This window comes from Balearica regulorum, chromosome 3 (genome assembly GCF_011004875.1).
Source record: "Balearica regulorum gibbericeps isolate bBalReg1 chromosome 3, bBalReg1.pri, whole genome shotgun sequence".
Lineage (NCBI taxonomy): Eukaryota > Metazoa > Chordata > Aves > Gruiformes > Gruidae > Balearica > Balearica regulorum.
In genome coordinates, this window is record NC_046186.1 from 78,849,498 (window position 1) to 78,874,806 (window position 25,309).

At 39.4% G+C, this 25,309-nt stretch overlaps 1 protein-coding gene across 29 annotated transcripts in view; it reads left to right on the forward strand.

The window, feature by feature from the left end:
* The window catches only part of AFDN (afadin, adherens junction formation factor), a 133,398-nt gene extending 108,816 nt beyond the window's left edge, over nt 1–24,582 (forward strand). For 8 of the 29 annotated variants that reach the window (XM_075748588.1, XM_075748590.1, XM_075748580.1 and 5 more), the window contains 11 exons: nt 110–183; nt 734–852; nt 1,890–2,084; nt 2,343–2,434; nt 2,849–3,037; nt 5,722–6,744; nt 8,570–8,605; nt 13,250–13,384; nt 15,601–16,117; nt 19,872–19,953; nt 22,402–24,582. In XM_075748588.1, the coding sequence (XP_075604703.1) occupies nt 110–183; nt 734–852; nt 1,890–2,084; nt 2,343–2,434; nt 2,849–3,037; nt 5,722–6,744; nt 8,570–8,605; nt 13,250–13,384; nt 15,601–16,117; nt 19,872–19,953; nt 22,402–22,546 (2,607 nt within the window). In that variant the 3' untranslated portion in view covers nt 22,547–24,582. Of the gene's footprint in view, nt 1–109; nt 184–733; nt 853–1,889; nt 2,085–2,342; nt 2,435–2,848; nt 3,038–5,721; nt 6,745–8,569; nt 8,606–13,249; nt 13,385–15,600; nt 16,118–19,871; nt 19,954–22,401 lie in introns of those variants that run through there. The other 21 variants (XM_075748593.1, XM_075748594.1, XM_075748592.1 and 18 more) reach the window with 12 other exon arrangements.
* The last annotated feature ends 727 nt before the right edge of the window (nt 24,583–25,309 follow it).

Below are 25,309 nucleotides of genomic sequence, written 5' to 3' on the forward strand. Positions count from 1 at the left end.
GGAAATGCTTTTAAATCCTTTGTTTACTAGTATGTCTGAATAATTGTTTTAATTTAGACCATGTTAGCACTGGTGTATGAATTTTCTTCTCTCCTGAATATGTATTTAGGATGGTCGTCTGGCTGCAGGGGATCAGTTGCTCAGTGTGGATGGTCGAAGTTTGGTGGGCCTGTCCCAGGAAAGGTACGGAATGCTTTCCTTGGGTGTCTTTACATGGAGGAAATGCTAGAGTAATAATGTACTGAAAAGGGCTGAAGCTTTTTTTTTTTTTAATATGTTAGGCTTTGTCTTGGCTTTTTATAACTGCCTATGAATAACCTTAGTAATAAGTTCAACTGTTCGTGTAGTATGATATGGTTTATCTTATGTAGTATGTAGTTCAACTCTTCTGTATGTGATATGGTTTATCTATATAGAAGAGATTGTATTATATGTTTGGGCTTTAGTCTTGAGCAGACTTTATTTAGCTATGATTTTAAATATTTTGGTTTCTGACCTTTAACTGCAGAAATTGGAAATAGTACTTGCCTGTAGGTGTCTGTTTAATAAGCATATCTTTTAATCATCATCTTGTAATTTTTTTCAAAGTGATTTTAAGTATTAATCAGAATGTTTTGTCAAACAAATGATTATTAGAATAAACATGAGAAATCATGACATACAAACTGATAATAAGGAGAACTAAATAATACATTGCCTAATTTTGTTTTATTTGCTTTGGCTTTTATTGCAGGGCAGCAGAACTTATGACTAGGACAGGTTCTGTAGTAACACTAGAAGTAGCAAAACAAGGAGCAATTTACCATGGTCTGGCAACCCTGCTTAATCAGCCATCCCCCATGATGCAAAGAGGTAAAAATGCTAATATTATTTATGTTGTTAACAGCTTTATAAGTCTTAGAATGCAGAAAACATAGTAATTCACAGTAGCTTGCCAAATACTACCAAAATACTAAATCAGAGAAGAACTATAATTGCACAGAAAAGAAGCATTTCCTTTCTTATCAGAAGTTCATCTGTTTTTAAATATTGTTTGAAATTATGCTAATCTAATCATTAATAAATGCTTTGCATATGCACCTTTAGAAAATTGATGCATTTAAACACAGTTCTGATTTGAAATTATTTTTATTTTAACAAATGGAGTATAATGAATACAAAGGGTATTGAAATTCAGTGGCTTTTTTTATCCCTTTCATGAAAGTTTCTCTCGTCCTCTCGGAATCTGACTTCCTTGTAACCAGAGAGTGCAATATAATTACTAAGAAATAAATAGAAGCAGAAGCCCCTGGAACGTATTTTGCCACTGAATTTTTTTATTACTTTTTTTTAAACTAGAAATATTGAAACGTATCTTCTTATGTTTCTGTCTCATCATAAGTTGTTCTTGGATGTTTCTCCAGTGTTATATTTCATCATCCTGCTTCAGTGAACTAACAAAAGACTTATTTAAGTCTTATATAAAATAATTTTGTAAAGGAAGTAGTTTTTAAAGGAAGATCTTTTCTACATACAGGGTAGTACTACAGTACAGAAATGAATGGGTTAAAAGAATAAATCCTTATTATCACAGTTTACAACACCATCCCAGATGCCATACGCCTCTGAGAGTCAGCAAGAGACTTTTCAGTAAAGCACGTTTGGCTTTTCCGAATATTGTGGTACCTTTTCAAAAGCTCTTTGGAAGCATGCAAATCAAAGAATCCTGTATAGTTGATACAAGAGTGGGACAGTGTATCTGAAGAAGTCAAGATTTTAAAATCTAGCATTTGCTTTACTGGGAGCTCATTTTTAATTACAAATACAAGGTAGCTCTGGTTTGAAAGGTAATACGCTAGACAGTAGTTTATATAAGTGGAAGGGGGAAAATACATATCCAACTGTTACAGTTTCTGACCGCCGTGGCTCAGGTAAACCTCGACCAAAGAGTGAAGGTTTTGAGCTGTATAATAACTCCACTCAAAATGGGTCACCTGAGAGCCCTCAGCTGCCGTGGACCGAGTACAGTGAACCAAAGAAGCTGCCAGGGGATGATAGATTAATGAAGAACAGAGCCGATCATCGCTCCAGTCCCAATGTAGCAAGTAAGTAAGATGATCCTTCTTTTGAGGGTAGATGCCTCCTCCACTAGTTTTAGAGGCTGTTGAATTCAAAAAGGGAACATTTGTTTTTAAAAATGGATTAAGTTTAAAATGCCAATGTAGTAGTAACATGTGGAGCAAGCCTCTTGTTAGAGCTATTCAAAGGAAAAATCGTAGTTATTTTGTGAATACTATTCTTTTATGAAGTTATGTAAATTATTATTAACAGTCATGTAAATGCTTCCTTTAACTTTCCAACAGATCAGCCTCCAAGCCCCGGGGGAAAGAATGCTTATGCATCTGGAACTACCACCAAAATAACCTCAGTCTCTACTGGAAATCTTTGTACAGAGGTCAGAAGTGGCAAGCTAAATGCTGGCTATTAAACTTTCCTTAGCTATCAATAGCATCAGTGTGCTTGAGTCAAACCAGTGTCTGTCTGAACTATTTGAACATAATGCTTGTGCTAGTGACTGGGTGGGGGTTTTGCTTATTACGGCTAATGAAAGATTGAGACAGCTTTGAGTGATTTTATTAAATTTTGTTCATGAAGTCCTTGTGATCTCTTAGGTTTGTTCAATATTGTGTACTTGTTTTCAGACCATAAAAACATGAGTCATAACCACAATTATATTTGATACTAGACAACCTCTTTATCTCCTGTTCAGACAAATAACGCTCTTTTGAGCCAAATGAAAACATTTGGAAAATGTTACAGATCTGTGTGACTATAAAATTCTACCTTATGTTTTTTCCACCTTTTTCAGGAACAGACTCTGCCCCCACGACCTGAAGCTTATCCCATCCCAACACAGACCTATACTAGAGAATATTTCACATTCCCAGCTTCAAAGTCCCAGGATCGAATGGGTCCGGCTCAGAGTCAGTGGCCAAATTATGAAGAAAAACCACAGATCCAGGCAGAAAGTAATCATTCCATCAATACTACAATGCAGGTGAGCAGTAATTCCTTTCAATATAAGAAAAAAAATAGAAAGAAACTGCTTACTTTCCACTCCCAGACTGCTGGAGACATTTTTGCAGAACAGTCAACTCTCTATAATCTCTGAGCTGTTGAGGACAAACTGTACCACAGGGGGGAACAACTGTACTTTCGCCAAGATTGGCTTGGGTTCAGAAACCTTACTTTTTTTCCCCTCCCTAAAATTTATGTTGCCATGTTCTACAGACCTGTTCTCTGGCATGTTTTTATCCCCCTGTTAGAAGTAATGGGGTGTAGATGGTAGTAGGGTTTGTCTTGTAAAACATTTTGTGGTTTTCTGAAAAGCAAACTAAATCTTTCACTCTTCCAAGAAGGTTTACGTGGAAAATTATCTCTGCCTGCAGGATGCATTGTTTAAGTGACAAAGTGAAGTATTAAAAATGAAATAAAACAGTACTTTGAGACCTATCCAAGGTCTTCATTGAAACATATTCCCTGCTCTCAGTTTAAAAAACAAAACAAAAGAAACAACACTCCCGCCTCCCAAGTTGTGTCTGTTGTCAAAGTGCAGATGCTTCTTGACCTGAAATGAATTTACCCCCACTGTACCATTATAAATTCAAAAAATAATGTTGTTGTGCTCTTTGTAAAGAAGAACTTTACTCAAATCCATACAGGAAATTAAATCTAGATCTACTAAATCCAATCACTGGATCATCTTCTTCTCTAATCCACCAGAGACTTAAAAATATATAGAGAAAACTTTTTTGCAATTTCTTAATTTGTTATAAAAGCAGAGCCTTACCCCAGACTCCGTGTGTTTTACTTTTGGAAAAACAGTGTCATGTAAAATATCTTGAGATCGTGTCATAGAAGGAAAGTAAGGATTGATTATTTATTTCTTATACATATAGAAGCAAGTGAATTCAGTAAAAAGGCAATTGAATAAAAGTATTATAGATATCAAATCCTAATTATTTCAGCTGTTAAAAAAATAGATGTTATACCCGAAGTCAGATGGTCGTTTTGAAGGATAATGCTGCAAATTCAATGACTGTGGCAAATAGCTATGGAAATATTTTGCTGAATTTCCATGGTCAACTCCTTCACATTTCATTATTTCATTTCACCTAATCTTAGCTGCATAATTAACATCTAGGCTCTCTTTGTCAGTGGTGGGAGGCTAGTATCCCCGTCTCGTAATGGGATGAGTTGCTGCCTGGACGTACATCTCTCCCCTGTTTAAGACAAGCTTAAGTGAGTAGCTTAGATGAGGTGGTTAGAACTGGTGAGATGAACGCCGTCTGTTAAAGTTGTTGTCAGATACCAAATTTGAGCTGTGGTCTTAAGGCGGAATGCAGTGCAGAAAAGCATTTTCATAAAGCAAACAGTTAGAAGCTTTAGCTCCTCACAAGCATTGAAAGTGTATGCAATTTTTCCCCACCATACAATAGTTCTTTTAAGTTGAAAATAGAGGAAAACAGACTTTTTAAAAAAAACTTAAAATTTTTTTAAAAAAATAAATCCTTCTAATCTTTACAGTGAGAACTGGGCCTGTTAAAAAAAAAAAAAAAAAACAAAAAACCAACAACAAAAAACAAACCCACCGTAAGCTACTGACTGATGTGAAATGCGTGTTTGCCTGTTTTCTGTTCTGAAGGCATTAGCAAACCGTTTGGCTAGGTGCATCTTTACAGCAAATCTAGCACAAATAGCTGTGTGTTCAGCTCTGCTGGACTAATAGAGCATAAAAAATATACTTGTTCATCTCAAAGGCGGCATTCTTTAGAGGTCATGGTTAAGGTCATTGATGGAGGAAAAAGAAAAGGAGTTTGCTTTGTTAGTCTTCTCTCAGTATGATAATTGGTACATTATGCGTTCAGTGCTTAGTAGTTCATAGCATTCAAATTATGAAAATATTTGCTTCAAGAAAGTCATTAACAGATTTGATAAGCCTAATTTATGGTCCAGTATTCCTTTTCAGGAGGTTGTACAGGGCAGTGAGATCCTGAGCTTGTATTAAAAAAAAAAACAAACCAAAAAAACAACCAAAAACGACTTGGTGGTTGATGCACTAAAAAAGCAACAAAAGTGCAGACCGATACACTTGTGCCCCAAGAGCAGTTGGACTTAGACCAGACTGTCCAGGCTCCATGCCCGTGAATGGCACTGTAGTCATGAGAGCTTCCTGTGGGTCACCTCGCCTGTTAGTGGAGGAGAGTGGGTAGAGGCTCCCTTGTCTCTCCCTTGGCAGCCTTTCTGTTTGCCTTCCCAACAGGAAAACTGTTCTGTCAAGCCAGTTGAAGCCTGAGTGGCAGAGCTGGAATGCCCGAGCTGCTCTGCCAAGCTGCTAGGACTCTCATGCTTACATGTGGGGGAGGGCTGTCAGGAATAGTCCTGAGAAATTGGGCGAGCTGAGGACGTTTTCAGCTTAAACTCCATTTTGCGTTCATCCTTCCTCCTATTCCAGGTTTCCAGGCATTTCAGAGGTTGCAATGTCTTTCATCACTCGAATGAGTTTAAAGGACTGAGAAGAATATTTAATTGTTGGGTTTGGGAAACTTACTGGGCATGGAAATGCTGAAATTCAGTAAAAGTAATTACCTTCAGTAATAAGAATGCAGTCTGTGAGCCATTTTCAAATATGCTTTAATATATATGGACTATGAAATACATGCCTTGTTTAATTTTTTCCAGCGCGTAGCTCGTTCCCAGGAAGAACTCAGAGATAAAGTTTTCCAGCCTGAGAGGAATCGTTTGGAAGTTGTTATACGGAAGGACGTAGAGTACATCGATCGGAAGTCAGACAGCGATCAGTGGATAAATTCGTCTGTGGATTCTAGCACGTCTAGCCAAGAACACCTGAACAATTCATCCAAACCAGTCTCGCCTGGTTCTTGTTTAACTAAAAGTGGACCTGGCCGTTGGAAAACTCCAGCTACTAGCCAGCCGACTCCAGTGGCCATTTCCCAGCCCATCAGAACAGATCTTCCTCCTCCACCGCCACCTCCTCCAGTGCATTATGCAGCTGAATTTGATGAACTACAAATGGAATTGCCTCTGCCTCCCCCGCCTCCTCCAAATCAGATAGGAGCACAAGCATCCTCCCAGGTAGCTGCTGCTGAGCGTAAAAAAAGAGAAGAGCATCAGAGGTGGTATGAAAAGGAAAAGGCACGTTTGGAAGAAGAACGAGAAAGGAAACGTCGTGAGCAGGAGAGAAAACTGGGCCAAATGCGTTCTCAGCCACTAATTCCTACTCAGCCTGTGGTTCCTCCTGTTTCCCTTCAGCAAGTGAAATCAGAAAAACCTTCAACTTTGCAGAGGTCTCAAGAAACAGTCATTCGAGAGTTGCAGCCCCAGCAGCAGCCTCGGACTATTGAGCGGAGAGATCTGCAGTACATTACTATCAGCAAGGAAGAACTGTCATCTAGTGATAGCCTCTCTCCAGATCCCTGGAAACGGGATGCCAAGGAGAAACTGGAGAAGCAGCAGCAGATGCACATTGTGGACATGCTGAGTAAAGAGATTCAGGAGCTTCAGAACAAGCCTGATCGTACAGCGGAAGAAAATGACCGCCTCCGCAAACTCATGCTTGAGTGGCAGTTCCAAAAGCGACTCCAAGAATCAAAGCAAAAGGATGAAGATGATGATGAAGAGGAGGATGATGATGTGGATACTATGCTCATCATGCAGCGACTGGAGGCAGAAAGAAGAGCAAGGGTAAAAGGGGATAATCCTTTCTAGACAAAAGCACTGTAAATAGATATCTTGGTGGGTTCTCTGGCTTTGTCCGAGTATTTTGATGTTCTTGTAGGGTAAAGGAGGATGAAGCTTTCTTAAATACCTTGAATTTAAAAATTGCTAACTTAAAGTGGCTTCACCAGTTAAGTGATGTGTTATGAAAGTATCATAGCTACCTGTTACAGAATCCAAGCTGGCAGTTGAATTTACTTTTCTGGTTGTGGGGAAAGAAATTCCCTGTGGATAAAGGGATTTTGCCATGTAGCTGGAGTAAAATTAGAAGGTTAAAAGTGGCAGGAATTTACTTGCAGGAAGGTAAGCAAAACCATTTGGAATGATGAAAGTCTGTAGGAGAATTGGGGAAAAAAAAATAGTGTGGGGTTGGTTGTTTGGGGTTTATTTTTTTCCTTCTCCCCCCCCCCCCCCCAATATATTTTCCTCTAAGTGTTCTTATTCACAGTCTTGGACCTAAAGGCAGACCCTGAGTGCATGCTCTTTCCAGGGAACAGTGAGCTGAACTGAGGTCCCATTTTGCTGGTCTTCTCCAAGCAGAGGCTGGGGCTAAGGCAGCTGCTGCCTCTAGCTTAACCACCACCTCAGTGGTGACCCCAGCCCTTTGGTGAGGAAGTGCTAGGCTGAGCTATGTGCATTTGGATACACCCTGACAGGGCTCCAGCTCATACATACCTGGATTTTGCATGGTATCCAACAAGGTTTGCTTACTTTAGCTTCAGCATTGTGAAAGCTCATAATATATCTAATAAGATAATACAACTGAATAGGATGATGAAGGTTTTTTATCACTGCTGGTGGCTGTTGTGTCTCAGAATCTGTTAAATCTATTGTTACTGGGAAATAATTTCTATAGGAAAATTTCTTTTCTGAATAATAGCACAGATACCAAAGCTACATACCAATAGCTATGCTTTGACAGGCTTAAAAACTAGCTCTGAGTGTCTTGTCTGTTGAAAAGTCGACTTAATTCTGTGATAAGCAAATTTAATTCTTGAGAAATGTTTGCATGTGCTTATTTTAACATTCAGAAATAGCTATTGGCTTGAGTAGTATTTGCGTTCAGGATTGTTTTGGCAGCTTGGTTTCCTAAACTTATTCTTTTCATATTTACTGCAGTCTGCATTGCTTTCCTTTTTTCTTGTGGCTAACTTTATTACTCTGTAAAACAATAGATACCTCAAACTTGGAAACTGAAGAAAGGAAAAGCTAAATGTATCTTTGGCAAACAGGTTATGTTAAAGCCCAGCATCACTAACATGTATTTGTAGCACGTAGGCAGTTACTTATAGGCATTAAAAAATCCATGTAAAACTGCTGTTTTAACAAACGGTGTCTTTAAAACTTTACTGTAGCAAGGCAAAAAACCAGCCAGTTGTATTGCATAATATTATGTCAGTCTTCTCTGTAAGTGCTGGATTTAAGATAATATTTGTGCATAAAGTTCTTCCAGCATTTTGGAACATTTCGAAACTAAAAAATAACAGTTGTCTTGAACTGAAGTAATGTTTGCATTTTGGTTACATTTCACTGTCTCTGCTACTAGAGATGCAATAAGTAGCATCTCTGGAGAAATACTGAGGTTTTGAGTAAGTCAAACTGATACTGATAAAAATTTCAGATTATTTGATTGTTTTCATTTCTGTATTTCAGAATTATGTCAATTCAGTTCCTCATTCTAAAGCAGCTGACTTAACAAATAAAAGAAAATGCTTTTGAAATAGCACAAGTCTAACCTATCTTTATTTTCACTGTGCATCTTTCTTTTTTTCCCCTTTCTTACTACCTGCAGCAGACTGCTGTGCCAGCAATCTCTGTTCTAGATTTGGTATGTTTGTTTCTTTCTCTTCAATATCTCTTTCCCATTTCAATTCCTGATATTATTAATTACCACTCTATGTGCTTTGGATGATGATTTGGCATCTTTGGGTGTTCCAAAATCGTTGTGATACAAGAAGCAGTAAGTTAACTGTAAGCATGCATTTGAATGTTTCCAGATGTGGTGACTCCTTTCCCTATGTTTCCTTCTTTTTAGATGTGATGTTCTGCTTGTAGCCTTGATTTGTGTGTTGTAGCAGTGCTCTAATATAAAACTGTGTATTTGATGTTTTGTGCAATCATCTTTATAAAACCGTACTAATAACTTTGAACAGGTTGTGAGGCAAGATTTCCTCCCTTCCCCACCCCTTCAGGTTTTAGAAGAGCTCTAGCAACACCACCATTCCTTTCCAATCCGAAGTGAAGTTGTCCTGAGAGCCTAATAATACAGCATACTGTTTCAGGACATGCTGAAACGTGGTTATTTACAGGTGTTACAATTTTCTCCTTAAAGTAAAAATGGATTGTAAACTCAGAAATTACTTCTGAACTAATATTTACAAGTAGGTCACATAAACATGCAATTATTAAGTTACCATATAATTTCAGTTTCAATTGGTTAATACCATTCTCTCCCATCTAAAACATGACAGGCTTTCAAACAGGAGCAGTAATTGCTATGACTCCAGCTAATTCTGTATTTTATTGCTCTCATTGGAAATGGGTACATGGAAAAAGAGTTCTGTAGTCTTCTAGAGAGGAAATACATCCACTTCAAAGTGTATTTCTGTATAATTAGTATATCAATTTGCATGAAGGGCAATGCTTGCAAGTTCTGTTAGTATAATTAATTTGCGCTGATGGAAAAAACCTGTAAACATAACTGTTGAAAATATAAATTTGAATATTCAGCGCTACTTGATTTTTTTAAAATCATCTTTTAAAATGCATACTTCAGATAATTTAGCAAGTCTGTCTAAGGTGTTTGGTTTTGTATCTGTGTGGTATATCAGTGTTAAGCAGTTGACACCAGGGAAACAGGTGAAGCGTGTCGGCTTTCTGAATTAACGGGCAAGCCAGGAGTCGTGGATTTTTCAGACTTAGTATCTATCAATGTTTTTTTCTTACTACTACTCCTATATTGTTGTGCTTAAGCCTTGGTCCCCAGAGCTGTGATGGGATAAAGTGCTTTGCCAAGCAGGCTGTAAACTTCTGGATCTTTCTGCGACAGGAGGTTGTAAAGGCAGAGACAGTATCATCAGCTTTAAAAATGGATTAGACAAATTCATAGACTTGATGCCTGTAAACAGCTACTCAGCGGATTACACAAGGCTGTCCCAGCTGACACTCTGAATACTGGGGAGATACCAGAAGAAATGGGCAGGCTCATGTGCAGTTCTTCTTGCCCTGGTCAGAGACACAATACTGCGCTAGATGGATCTGTGCCCTGAATCAGTTAAAGATTTATTATGTTCATAAATTTAGCTTTAAAAAAAGAAAGCACGCTAATTCTGAAATAGATGATGTTGAACGCTATACCCAGCAAATACCTCTTTTTCCTAATTTCCATCATTTTCATACTGTTCACATGACTTCCTGGGTATAGTTGCATCTATCCTATACTACTTCATGTACCCAAGGATTTACTTTGTAGTTTCTAAAGGGGGAAAAAAATACACTTTGGAATGCTCCATGCTTTGTTCTGTATGTCTGACATGAGCATTGGTGATAACTATTCTGCTGATTAAAAGGCTGGTAAAAGGTGATGAATAGTGAATGCATGAATTTTCAACTTGGCTAGGGTTTGTCTTTTTAAATTCCCTGGGCCACTAAAAGAATTGACCCAAGCTTTAGTTGTCATAAATGAATAGTTACAAATTTAAAGTTCTTCTGGAACTTCTCTTAAAGCATTCCAAGCAGTGCTTGGACAAATGAATTTTGTCTGGAATCTGAGACTGCCTGGGTGCCTGCCAGTCCCGTGACCATCTTAGCATTTCTGATAAGGCACCGATGGGCTGGTGCATTACGAGGAGCGATAGCTCAGAAGAAAGATGGCCTTTTACGCCCTCTCTTAGGTAGGAATAGTGCTGCGAGCGTTGCGTTGGCAATAGGGGACAGAGTTGGGTGGGTGAGCAAACCATTGGCACTTGCCAGTAGAACTGGGACAATGCAGGGGAAAGAATTAGTCCTTTGTGCTAAGCTGCTTCGCTCAGTTACAGCTGGGAGGATGCACTTCTCTGTCACTCTGGCTGCGCAGCTCAGTTGTTTCTACCTGTTACGGTATAAACGTGCTGCTTTGGAGAAACCGTGGAAGTACAGTAAATCACATGAAAACATGGCTTTTAAACTAGAGAAAAACTAGTTTGGATTCAGTACTTCTCTATCCCAATATTCAACCTGGGAATCTTGTAGCCCTCTTACTAGAAACGGGAGGTGAAGCTAGCTTTCCTTAGCGTCTTGAAAATTAGGGGGTTCGATTTGAGCTGGGCACTGTTGCCTGCAAGCGCCATGGGTGCCTCGCCGTCCCACTGCTCCCTGCCTTCGCCTGGGAACGCTGCAAAGCGGAAATTTGTCACGAATAGTAAAGAAACAAAATGTCACACTCTGATAGTTGCTCTATTCCCGCTTGTGCCTTACATATCATTTTTGTCCTTTTTACTAGGAATTATGTTTAGAATAGCCTCTGACCTGGATACAGTTGTCTTTGCAATTACTATGGTTCAGCTGTTGACAACAGCACCCTGCCCAGTTTTCCCTTCTTTAAGTTATGATCACAAGAAAAGAGAACTTCCCTTTTAGTTTGAAATACGTTCTTGTTTAAGTGCATTTGAATAGGAATGTTTGCTACTAAGCGAAAAGGCATCTGTGCCGTAACCTGGGATCAGTAACTGCTGTGTTCAGAGATTTTCTCTAAATGCAGTTGGGACAAAGTCAAGGAGTTTTCATGTCATTTTTCACTCTGCAGTTTTGGGGGTTTTTGTGGGTTTGTTGGATTTTTTGAGAGGAAGTTGCTTCTCTTCTATAAACTCTTTTGAATTACTAGCTGTCTTTTCTTTTGACAGCAATATTATCTCCTTTGCTAAAATAATGTCTTTTTAATAACCAAGAGAAGAAGAGGTCTTAATCCGAGCAGGAAGCAGGGAGTTGGTTAACTACTTTATTCCCTACTCTACTGTATGTAATGAGCTTGATCTCTATTTTATGTCATTTTCAGTTAGGAATTACAAAAGTTTTAGCCCTAAATAAGGGGAATTTACTTGGAGGTAGCATCCTCTAGTATACGTATGCCAAATTCCTGCCTAAATGAAGTTAATTAGTTTAGTTCTTTAGCCTTCGTGCTCAAAAATGGTGGGTTTTAACACTGCAAATTAGAGGTGTTTTCATTTCAATTAGTCGGTATAGCTGCTTCAAGATGGAGAAGTGACAAAGGCAAATGTTTTCAAAATTACCTGTTGTACAAGGTCATAAGATGACCCATAACAGAAATACTCCATGAACAATGGGGCAAATAATTATCAGAAAATTAGTTCAAAGAAAAAAAATCATGTTTAGAATTGATTGGAAAATTGATGAGAAAACTTAATCTGCTTTAAAGTACATTGCCTGTTAATTAATTGAGGGGGAGAGATACCTACATGAAGATTGTCCTCACAAAGACTATTGAAACTAAATTTCTCTTATTATATCATTATTGCTTTGTGTCTTAAGGGCCTTTCTCTGTAAATGAAACTGGATTGTAGAAACAAATGCAGGAGTAGAGAAGTATCTGTGTTACATGCAGCTTGTAGCAAGATACACCAATCAGTACAAAAGGTCTTGGGTGGGGACAGATATCTCTTAGCGCTGCACTAAGAAGTAACACAGAGTGTAGTCCAGTTAATTTCTACTTGTGAATATTACTATGCCAGTGACTATTCCTGTCTGTCAACGGCTTGCTTACTGCCAGCTTTAGAGAGTCATGCAAAGTTTGGATTGTTGCTCAGTTTCCTTATCTGTGCAGTGTTTATCATAAACATATATAAAATAGTGATGTCTGGACATCAGTTGTTCATGTGAGCTGTTTAATCTCAGTAGTCAAAGATTTCTTTGCCTCACTCTTTGCTTTTTCCAAAACACATCTGCTGCAGATACAGTGGGAGGTTTTATTTATCTCCTGAGACTATTTGCAGACTTGCTGAATGAGCCTGTTACTTTAAATGGATTGACCCTTTGACTAATGAGTCATGATTTTCCGGTGCTTAAATACTAATCCAAACTGAAAAACCAATTGGCTGCTGGAGCTCTGGACTGTTGGTTCCAAGTATTTAATTTCACTTTACTGTACCTATGAGAGTATGGTTACTGAAGCTGTCTGGAACGTGAGTCACCTCAGTCTTCTGCTAGGGGTTCGTATATGACTGCTAAAAATGTCTCCCTGTGTGTTTTGTGCTTTTATGTATGTAGTTCTTTGCATCTCTTTTTTTTTTTTCTTTTTTTGGGATTTCAGGGAGACCAGTGTAACAAAGCATACTGTTTACAGCTGGAAATTATATTGTTTTATTTGCAGTATAGCATTTTCCACTGAATGAGTTATTTTTATTTGCAAATACTCAGGTTACTTTTTTTTGACCCATCTTACTGAGTGATGAAAAAATTAAAGCTGTGTGCCTGTTAGTTACAGGATGAAGAACGCAGACGGCAGCAACAGTTGGAAGAAATGCGCAAACGGGAAGCGGAGGACAGGGCCAGGCAGGAGGAAGAGCGCCGACAGCAAGAGGAGGAGCGGACCAGAAGAGAGGCTGAAGAAAAGGTTGTGATCTTCCTAGTGCTGCAGGGGTTCTCATGGGCCTCTCCTCTTTAGCCTGGCCAGTAGCAGCTCTGCGTTGGGTCAGCAGGGGTTGACACACTAGCCCTAGTGCTAACGGTCATGGTCCACGGCTTCAGCTTATCCAATATAAAACAAAAAGTACTTAAACAAGTATCCCATTTGTGGTGGCTGGAGTTGACTGGTATTGCAGACATAGTGCCGTAGGGTTACGGGCTGAAGGTTGTTAGCAGTGGCAAGGGCTTGTCTTCAGAACCTTTTCTGAAAGTTACGGCAGAAAGCTATTACCTCCTGGTTTCCTTGACTTGCCTACCTTCTTTAGTGTAATGGCTGAGTTACTGGTGTAGGGTTTTTCTGTGTCTCAGTGTTGGCACTTACAAATTTTTGCAGTAAGTGTTTTACACAGATAGAGAAATATGAAATACAGTAGAGTGGAGATAAGTACTCCCTGTTGTCTCTTATGTTTGGGCTGTGGGAGGAAAAGGAATTGGTTTCTAGAAAGGAAGTAAATAATTTCAGCAGATGAGTTGCTTTGCAATCAGATTCTAGAAATTCAGGCTCCTGGATTCCTTCAGAACATTATACTTGAATTTGAGAAGCTTTATTGTTCACAGCTGGAAGACAAAGCACCCCATTTGACTCTTAGCATGTTTAAGACCCTCTTCTTCCTAGAGAAAGGACAGTACTATTGTTCAGATTGAAGACTTGCCTGTTAATAACACTGACTTCAGAATGAAGAAAGAGGGTGAGCTGTTAATGTTGAGCGAAATTTCATCTTGGAAGGTTGAGCAAATATTTAAAAAAACAAAAAAACAAACAAAAAAAACCCCCAAAAAACACCAAACCCATATACACGTTCACTTTGTTAATTTGTTTTGTTAGATTGTTTTCAAGCTTTGTTAGACTGTTTTCCATAAGCAGTATGGGTTGATGAGTAGAAGAAACCTAAGCTGAAGGTGGTGATAGTGAGAAGTGAGGATGGTGTATCTGGACTGAGGAAAGGATTTAAAAATAGACCATAGGAAGCTTAAAAAAAACCCCCAAAAAACCAACCAAGGCTTTCTTAATTTCTAACAGTGACGCAGCCAAATGACATTTAGATCTCACAGTTGAAAGGGTTTTCACTGACAGATCTTGACTGAGACACTTGTACATCTGCCAGAACTCAGTACTGTCTGACCACTACAGGGGTTTTAGAGGGTAGTACAAGGAGATGAGTTTTCATGTTTTTGCTCTAGATGATCAGAATTATTTCCTTTTTTTTAATATCTGGCTCACGGTGGTGAGCAGATAAGGTGGATTTTTTTTAAACACATGGATTAAAACCAGAAAGGATGGTTGTTCAAAATGCCATGTATTCCCAGCAGAAGTTATACTTTGCTTAGACAAAAGAGGTTCTGTAGCATATGGTTTCCAAATACATGTTTTAATTCATTATCAAACAAACTACTGAATAGACCCTTGTATTAATTTACAATGTGGCTTAGACAAGAGCTGAGCAGAATTAAATGCTGTTTAGTTTAAAACAGTAAAAATCTTTTAAAATGGAAAAATACATAGAAGATATTTCATGGCCTTTAAAATGGTCAGTAACCTCATTATCATTAGCATAGGGGGGTTTAATTTTTTAGAACTGTTTTTAAAAAACAGTTATTTGATGTCTGTTTTAGAAAAGTTCTTTGTAATTTGATTTCTATGTGCAAGTAGTTTTCCTGGTATTTATACTAGAAGCTTTGTTACAAGTCATCTATTGCAAGGCTCTGTTGATTAATTTACATTGTATAAGCATGCAGCAAAATTACAAAGTTCCTTTTTTAAGATGGTAGTTAATTTTAGTTATTTCCCTCTCCCACAGATTCTTTACAGCTTTAGTAAATCTACCCCTTATTAACTGTAGTTACATTTTGAGTAATAAATGCTGGAATTGCCCTTAGTTCGCGCAGGCAGCTGCCTTAGTTACCAGAGGCAAATCTGGAAAAAAAACGCAACACTGTGTTACAGGACAACTGCTGTGTTGTGGGTTTTTTTTTTTTTGTAGTAGTAAATATCCTTTGTATGAGCCCATATAGATGCCCTGCTTATTGCCAGAAAAGGAGACAAAAAAAGATGTTTGTAGCTTAGTGATGGAAAACTTAACTCTGTCTTGGATTGAAATGTCTGTCTTTCTGACCACTGTGTTTCTGTTTTCCATGGACTTACAGAGGCGACAGGAAGAGGAGTATTACAGTCGCTTAGAGGCCGAAAGGCGCAGGCAGCACGATGAAGCAGAACGAAGATTACTGGAACCTGACGAGCCTGGTCTGTACAGACCTCCGCTTCCACGGGAATATGAACTCCCATCCCCAACCCCTTCATCTAATGCTCCTCCTCCCCCACCTCAGCGAAACACCTCTTACCTCAAAACACAGGTCCTCTCCCCTGACACGATTTATACTGCCAAGTTTGTTGCATACAATGATGATGATGATGATGAGGAGGATTCCAATCTAGCAGGTCAGGATAAGTACTCCAGCACAAGAAAATCTTATGGTGACTTTCCTCCTGCCACCCTTAAGCCACAGCAGCCCTCCCGCCAGCCTCGCCCAGTTTCAGATGGCCTCTTTCTTTCCAACTCATTCCAGTCATCTCCAGTCAATGCCAACAGTACTACTGCCAAAAAAAGCCAGCCCCTGCCCCCACCAAACAAACCGAGTTTCCTCCATGCCAGCAGCCCTAAAGGTAGACACCGTGAAATCATCTCTACAGAACTATCCTTGTGTTTTCAACTCTGGTGCTGTAGATTTAATCTCTTCCTTTGTGATTTCCCCCCCCACACTTAATCACTATTTTCACTATGGTGATCTAACTTAAATCCTGATATTAATATGAATCCTCCAATTTTTAATTGTTCTGATCTCTCAAATTTCCTTGTTCCTTACCCAAACTCTTCAAAAGCAAAAATTCCCTCTTTCACACAATGAATCGGAAATGATTTTAACTTACTCAACCAATTCAAAGTACTGTTGGTTTTGGCTTTCATCCTGTATCTTTCAGTGATTTGTTTTGTATGACTGACCGCTGGTTACTCAGGGCATCTGGAAGCGCACCTTTCTTGAACACAGGAAAACTTTTCTAATGGGTTCATGGACAGAGCTTATCTTCTGCTTTCATTATTGGTACCAGGGTTCTCTCTGACTAGTGTGTGCAAATGGCTTTAAAAATGACCTTGGTCGACGCAGTTCTTAAATATACAAGCACCAAGAGACATATAGGACATACAGTTAGTTTAATGTATAAGGCACCATTCCTGTATTTCTGATTTGTACAGTGCCATTTTCTTGCAAGGAGAGATGAAAATTAAATTTCATCATTTGCCAGTGCTTCTCCTACATTTGTCTTCCGTATTCTTCTGAAGGGAATTGTGGCCATGACATTCCCCTGGTTCATTCTTTTTACTTGTGCTGGAAGTCAACAAATGTCTGACAACCAACTCCAGCTGATCAAATCATCCTTCAAAAATTCAAAGGATAGCAGGTCACCTGAGATAGACAGCAAGGGAAAATGTTTATGCTAGCTTCTTGTGAAATTGTTAACTTGTTTATTGGATTCGTCTCAATGAGAAATGTGGAAGCATACAACATGGTATATCCCTGATCACCTTCTTGGCCACCTAACAAATTATGAAAATCACTTTCTTTAATCAGAGGTGTGGTGTGCCCTGGTCTGATGGAGCACATGAGCCTCGGGATAGATTCTATCTACCAGCAGTATTAGTGTATGAATCTGATTTAGGATATGTGTGAGGCCACGATACTCTGAGCTTCCTCTCTGCATCCTTTTCAATTAAGGCTCAAGTCATTGTTTTCCAGCAAGGCATCCTTTCCTTTGCAGCGCAAATTACCTTCTGCAACAGTTGAACGGCTTCCAGTGCCGAAGAGAAGCTCTGCGCAGCATTGCGTAGTTTTAATACTGCTAAAGGGGCAGTAGTTTAGGTCACTTTACTGTCCAACTGATACAGTTGGTGTTCGGCAGTTTCACTGTTTAGGGTCAGTACAGCATCCAAGTTGCATAAAAAGTATTCACACTGATACTTCTTTAAAGGAGAGAGAGGAAAACAAACAAAAACCGCAACCTGTTTGTTTACCCTGGTGTCTCCTGGGGGATCTGGTGATGTAGTAGTCCCTATGGATCGTGCAAGCCTGTCTGTCACTCTTGTCTGGCTCTGTCATAGGTTCCAAACCTTAAAGGAAGGTGAGGGAAGGTTTTAGCTCTTCAGTGGGTTGTCCTTAGACTGGAGTACAAGTAGACACACTGTACACCACGTGCTATGAGCTGCCATTACAATGCAAATAATTCTATGCTGCCTGCCTACAGTGCACGTGAGCCCACTGATAAACCCATAACCAGTGATCCCAAATCGCGGTTTTGTATCAGGACTCTAGCTTTTGAGCACCTTGTATCACACAGAATTGAGTTAAGATTTAAAACAGACAGGAGATATGCAGAAAAGATTCTCTTTAAGCGCTGTGACTGTCTACGTTGTCAGCTTGTTCTTAGGAATATTCTGAAATGGCAGGCTTCTGACATGAAACATTTGTACTCTGTAGTCTTTCAAAGGACTTTTTTTCCTACAAATTCTTATTTGAAACTGACTATAATAGAGTGTAAAATGTGCCTTCCATCACAACATGTAGGATTTCAAAGGCCCTTGCTTCCCTTCCTTATTTGGCACTTTGAAGGCTGTACATGCGGTGAATTAAGTAACTCTAGAACCATCAGTCACTAGTTGTCACCACCACTCTTCTGCCTCCCATCATCCGCAACCCGGAATGCCATTTCATATGTAACTGCATTTCCCAGCCCTGCTTTCTGTGAATTGTAATGGAAAAATTAATCTCAGGAAAGTGAAATGTTCAGTGATATTTTTTGTGTGTGCGTGTTTGTTTTTCCTGGAAAACAATCAGAAGGACATCCTACAAAGATTTGCTTAGGGTTTTGGTAACCATTAAGGAATATTGTAGTATGATGCTTCGCCTTTAATAACCTAATTCATAAACCATACAACTAATTCTGAATACTCTTATTTCATAATTTTTAAAATAGCCATGAGAACAGGTTAACTTCACCTGATTGCTCAAGCTTCTCTGAAGACTGCCTGCGTAACGTACAAAGCCGTTTGCACAAAATGCAGAATTCACTGTGCAGTTTACCATCTCCCATCTTGCTGACTCTGTTACATTCCTGTCCTTTACAGCTCTCTTCTGTTCTGAATGTTAACTCTAGTAAACCACGCTTCTGCAAATTTTGCTCTCGTACTTCTTCCACTGGGTCTCTTAAGACCACTGGGTCTGTTGACTAACCAAGAAAAAAGCCAGCACCCAAACCAAAACTGGTGTCCTAACGCAGGTGGAAGTGTGAACCACAGCTTGTGGATCCAGACTTCTCAAAGTAGAGAAGGTGGTAGTATTGTATGCGTGTAAGGCTCATGTCTGAAAGGAAAAAAAAAAAAATATTCCTGTGCCTGGCATACCTTGTATGATTTGGTCTGCTACGAATGTTTGGTGGAAAAAATGTAGCCTACAACACGCTAGCTAAATTTACCTGTGTGTTCCAGCCTCCTGTGTCTCTTTATTGAATATTTGTGAGAAGTTACGTATACCAGTGGAAGAAGCAAACATTTCCTTCTGTATCGAAGAAGGTTCACAAGACATAACACATACAATATTGAGACCAGAACTGTCTGAAGACAAATCTGAGTATTGTGCTGACACTTATTTTTACTCTCTTCCTGACAGTTATTAAGAGAATATGGTCTGAAATAGAGATTAAATCATTAAACTTTTTGATTGGAAAGAAAAGGTTTTGTCTTGTGGCCTTTAGAAAGAATTAATATAATGTGTAAAACCTGTGTGTTGTATCAACTTAAACTAAAGGTGCAGTGCTGCAAGATACGTGCTTAAAATTTAAATTTAAGGGCGGGGGGGAAGAGGGCATTTTGAGTGATACAGTTTACTGAATCAGACTAAACAGAGACAAAAATTCTGACTCTACTGAATTGCAAAGATGGATACTAGCTTACTTTTAGCGTGATAAAGAGAGCAGCTGCAGCTAACTTATTTCCTGTGGAGCTTGTTACAGGATAATGCAGTGTGTTGCTCTTTCCGTCAGTCTCCTTGAACAACTTTTAATGTCTGTCTTACAGTAAGCCATAATAAGGTAAAGACCATGATTTGATTGATATGTGCTAGATCAGCTAAACAAGATGTGTTCTGACTTAAAATTAGGAATAAAATTTAGAGCTGTTTTGAGGGGAGGTAGAATTTAGTAGTACTGGTTTTAAATGTTCTGCAGGTCAGATGACCCTCTAAATTTATTTCTGATTCTAGTCTGAGATTATTTCTTGAAAAAAGCACTGCACCTTTTTGGAAAAAAAAAATATAAAACTTTTGTGTTGTAACTGCAGTCCTTCAACTTACTTTTTCTTTTGCATAAGGAATAAATTCATACACTGGATCAGGAGCAGCTGTTGGGGCCCACGAAGTTTATCGGGATCCAAGAGACAAAAGATCTAAAAGGTAACATGCAGGAGTCCATTAACAAAAGCTGACTTGACTAACTTCTGCAGCATTTTATTTCTGGTGGTGATGTGTATCTGTGAGCTGTTCAACAGTTCCGCACTTGGCTCTGGGGTATCTTGGGTTACTATAAAATACAAATAAGTTCTCCACAAGTCTTTAGGTGATCTGAAGTACTACTTCACAGCAGCAAATTTCAGTGCTACAACTGAGTAAACTCAGTACATCATTGTAAACGACAGCTGTTTTAGGTGTATTTATGAATCTGAACAGTACCTCTCAAGTGGGATTCTTAGCAAATTTATAATAGGCATAAATAATATGGGCTGTATCTTATATGTGAGTGGCAAGCTTTACTGTGTAGCATACTGAAGATGTGACTGGGCTTGGCTAGGATTCTGTAGAAGCTGTTAGCCCAGTTCCTGCATTTTAAAACATAGTTAATGTTTCAGTGGACTGTGCAGAGCAGAGACCTCCTGGAGCTGCAAGTGAAACCTCTTCTGATTGAGAAATTGAAATACATATTAAAACTTTATTATATAAGAGTTAGTCACACATGTAAAGTATTGTTACGGCTCCAACTAAGAATGATTTGAGATCTTCACTACAGTGGTCAGAAACAAATAATGCAAAAATTGGTTTCTTGCAAGGATGAGAGATAAGTGCAAGAGCTTAGGCAATGATTGCACTCCCTCCTGGAGACTGTGCTCAGGCACACGGAGAGTAGAGAGGTGGTTGGTGGCAGCCAGAATGGCTTCACAGAGGGCAAATCATGCCTGGCAAATTTGGTGGCCTTCTATGATGGGGTTACAGCGTTGGTGGACAAGGGAAGAGCTACTGACATCATCTACCTGGACTTGTGCAAGGCATTTGGCACTGTCCCACACAACATCCTTGTCTCTAAATTGGAGAGACATGGATTCGATGGATGGACCACTTGGTGGATAAAGGAATTGGCTGGATGGTCGCACTCAAAGAGTTGTGGTCAATGGCTCAATGTCCAAGCGGAGGTCAGTGATGAGTGGTGTTCCTCAGGGGTCGGTACTGGCACCGGCGCTGTTTAACATCTTTGTCAGTGACGTGGACAGTGGGATCGAGTGCACCCTCTGCAAGTTTGCCGATGACACCAAGCTGCGTGGTGTGGTCGACACGCTGGAGGGAAGGGATGCCATCCAGAGGGACCTTGACAGGCTGGAGAGGTGGGCCCGTGTGAATCGCATGAAGTTCAACAAGGCCAAGTGCAAGGGCCTGCACATGGGTTGGCACAATCCCAAGCACGACTATAGGCTGGGCGAGGAATGGATTGAAAGCAGCCCTGAGGAGAAGGACTTGGGGATGCTGGTGGATGAAAAGTTCAACGTGAGCCGGCAACATGCGCTCACAGCCCAGAAAGCCAACCGTGTCCTGGGCTGCATCAAAAGAGGTGTGACCAGCAGGTCGAGGGAGGTGATCCTGCCCCTCTACTCTGCTCATGTGCGACCCCACCTGGAGTACTGCGTCCAGCTCTGGGGGCCCCAGTACAGGAGAGACATTGAGCTGTTGGAGTGAGTCCAGAGGAGGGCCACGAAGCTGATCAGAGGGCTGGAGCACCTCTCCTATGAGGACGGGCTGAGAGAGTTGGGGTTGTTCAGCCTGGAGAAAAGGCGGCTTCAGGGAGATCTAATTGCGGCTTACCAGTACCTGAAGGGGCCTACAGGAAAGATGATGAGGGACTGTTTATCAGGGAGTGTAGTGACAGGACAAGGGGTAATGGGTTTAAGCTGAAGGAGGGTCGATTCAGATTAGATGTTAGAAAGAAATTCTTCCCTGTGAGGGTGGTGAGGCACTGGAACAGGTTGCCCAGAGAGGTTGTGGCTGCCCCATCCCTGGCAGTGTTCAAGGCCAGGTTGGATGAGGCTTTGGGCAACGTGGTCTAGTGGAGGGTGTCCCTGCCCGCAGCAGAGGGGTTGGAACTAGATGATCTTTGAGGTCCCTTCCAACCCAAACCATTGTATGATTCTGTGATTCTATGAAGCTTTGCCAGTATAGAAGAAAATGCAGAGGTGTTGCAGCCGCTACAACATACCTCAGCACTAGTAGCCATAAAAGTACCAAGCCATAAAAGCTTTGTATTGCAGTGCTTTTTCCTGAACAGGTGGCACTGATTTAGCCATAACAGCAATGCTGTGCTAATATAGACACAACCTGCACTTGACTTTGGAAATTGGCGAGCAGTTTCATTCATGCTAATGTGCCAGAGATGGCTCATGAGCCATTAATTTATCGAAGTGATAGCACAATGTCAGAATTAAAGGTATGTGTGGGGAACAAAACCTTGCAGAACACTAAACAGAGTCTTCTGCTGTAGTCAGAAAAGCTACCAGTCGGTACGTGTCACTAAGTTACAATATTTAAGGATATTGTAGATAAGAATTATAACAAAGACTTTTTTTTTTTTCCCCTTTCCAGTCAAGATACAGATTTACCTGGAGCACCAGAAAACTTGACATTCAGGGAACGCCAACGACTTTTTTCACAGGGTCAGGATGTATCCAATAAAGTAAAAGCTTCTAGGAAATTAATGGAACTGGAAAATGAGTTGAACACAAAGTAAGATTAAAGCACCTTATCAGATGTAACTGAAGATCTCCAAATTGAGGGACTGAGATGGGGGCACACTACTAATGAACAGAAAATGAATGTTTTCTGAAAGGAGTGACTTTGATTCCTCTATATCTAAGACTGTTAATTAAGATTTAGAGATGTTGCAATAGCAAGAAAACTGATTACTTTGCCAGGAGCTTGTGGTTTATACAATGAAAGCACTGTAAAATTTTAAGATATGAATCACGTGAAGGTAACTTTTTTCTCTTTCTGTTTTGGGGGTTAAGTTCTTGTGCACCAGACCAAGTAGCACTTGTCAAAGATAAGTTCTGTTTCCTGGTGTTTTACAGACACACTTTTGTTTTAGCTGCTGAGCAGAGAGAGTGAGAATAGCTTGAACTGCCTAAACTGAACTGTGCACTAGAAATTAGTATTTTAGGTTGTTAAAGAAGCCAATATCTGGGCCACCTTAAATAAGACTTTATATGCAAGTTTGACATACTGTATGGTGTTCATCCAATGATCAGCATATCAATACAGATCTTACCATTACTTAGTACTGGAATAACACACATTCTGTAGGTAGAGCCTTGGGATAAAAACATTTCTAGTCCTACGTATTTGTTGGGTCTAAAATGGTTGCGTAAGAATTTACCTGTAGTTATGGAAAAGTCTGAATGTCAATGCATCCCTACTATGTGTGCTTCAGACTTACAAAAATGTGAAGATAAAACCTTTGGATAATTGTTTTATTAAAAATTACATAAGCAATAGATAGTAGGTTACACTAGTGACCCTTCATTGGTTAGGACCAAAATGTTAGTACTGTGTTAAAGGTGATTCAGTTCCAAGGTGAGCAGAACAGATACGTATGTTTTCTAAGGAAGGTAGATTAGAAGTTATTAGGCAATTAGGCAAGGAACAGTATTGATAAGTCTGCTATTATCAATTTAGCAATATCTTTTTGTTTTGTTTTGTTTTTTCCTGTGGAGAAGTGAACTGGCATATTAGTGTGAAGCATCAAATCCAATACTGCTGGCTGGGAGTTAGAAAGTTTGTGAGGTCGTTCACAGACTTGGTGCGCTGGCAACCAACCATCTCTGCACATGCTGAGGAGGCAGCAGCGCTAGTGAGCTCTTCTTTAGTCTAGCTGGCTTTACTGACATCCTGTTACTGTTGTACTGAAAATCTTTTTGGCAGTTCAAGCTATTTTTTCACACTGTAATAGCCTTATTTAATTTTAAATTGTTAATCTTTTTTCCTCCCACTATTTCTTCAGCTGTACATATGTGGCTGATGATGTTGGGAATAAGGACCTCATCAGAGTTTTTTTTTTTTTTCTCATTGTGTGATGTTAAGACAATATATATTGTGATTCCAAACAAATTTTCTATTTGACAAAGCCCTTTACTGGCTTTAGATGATTTTTTTTTTCCTGTATCATATTGTTCTCTTATAAATATATATTTAGGGAATCGTGCACACTTCCAAATACAAAGGGGTAGACTTTCACTGCCTTAGGAAAGAAATCACTTTTAATAAGAGTTGTATGATAAATAAATGCAAGTTAATGAAAATTGGAGTGTAAATATTTTTTACGTATTTCAGGTTTCTTATTTGAAAGTGTGCTTTTACCGTTTCACCTGTTAAATATGAAGTAGAAGATTAAACTGGTTCAAAGTGTTAATGAAGGATCTGCATGCTTGCTATGTCTGTTAATCAGGAAAAGCAAGCCTCTCCCAATTTATCTTGAGAACACTAGCAGCCTTACAGTGACAAATTTTTCTTAAGGAAAAAATCTTATGCTGTGGCTGAATTACTGTTGCTGCTAGAATCTGAAAAAAGGCTTAGCAAAAAAATACCTATAACCTTCAGTCAAGTGGATTTGGCCGCTATTGGGCATTCGGGTCAAGTGTGAATATGTGTAAAAGTGCTTTTCATATTTGTCTGTGCATTATTATGAAAAACATCAAAACTGCTGTAGTTTCCCATTTCTACTGTATTTCACTTGCAACCTATTTTTAATAAAGTTTGTATTGTATTTAACTTTGCATTAAATGTTTTTTGTACTGTTTGTTATTTGATTCTGCATTTATAACAGCATTGTCATAAACCAATGGGGCTCTTGTTAATATGTTCTGCCTTACCTGTCCTTTTAAAATATATTTACAAGCAAAGTCAGTATCTCCTAATGAATAGATGAAAACTTCAAATTAATTTTATATGGAGAATCAACAAAGGAGCTTGATTCTCATTAATCAGAGAGGAGAATTTCTTGGCCTAATACCTGTAGCAGGGATTGGAAAGAAGTGATTCTTACAGCTTAACCAGCAATTTAGGAAAGAGTAAATAGTGGTGGGGTCAGTGACACAGGCTAGTCGTGCTGTATTTGTATCCTCCTCGGGTGCAGAGCTGTACTTCTGACAGTGGAGAGGAACCTGGAATGCAGCTTCTTTCAGAAAAGGAAATAGTATTACAACCAGAGCCTCCACTGTGATTGCTGTCGTTAAAAAGTCACTTGATCTCTTCATGTTGAACACAAAGACGGGATAACTTTTTGTCAAATCTCTGAAAAAAACCAGTTTGGCTGACCTGGAAGTTTGGGGAGGTAGAGTCAAATTCAGTGTGTAGTTTTGAGTGGAGTTAAAGGACTTGAGAATGGTGGTGCTCCTCTTGCATTGTTCGATTGATGAGGTTAGATGCCTTGACTCTTCATGGGAGACAGCAGAGTAAGTTCTGCTGGGGAGGGAACCAGGTGCCAGCAAAGCGCTGA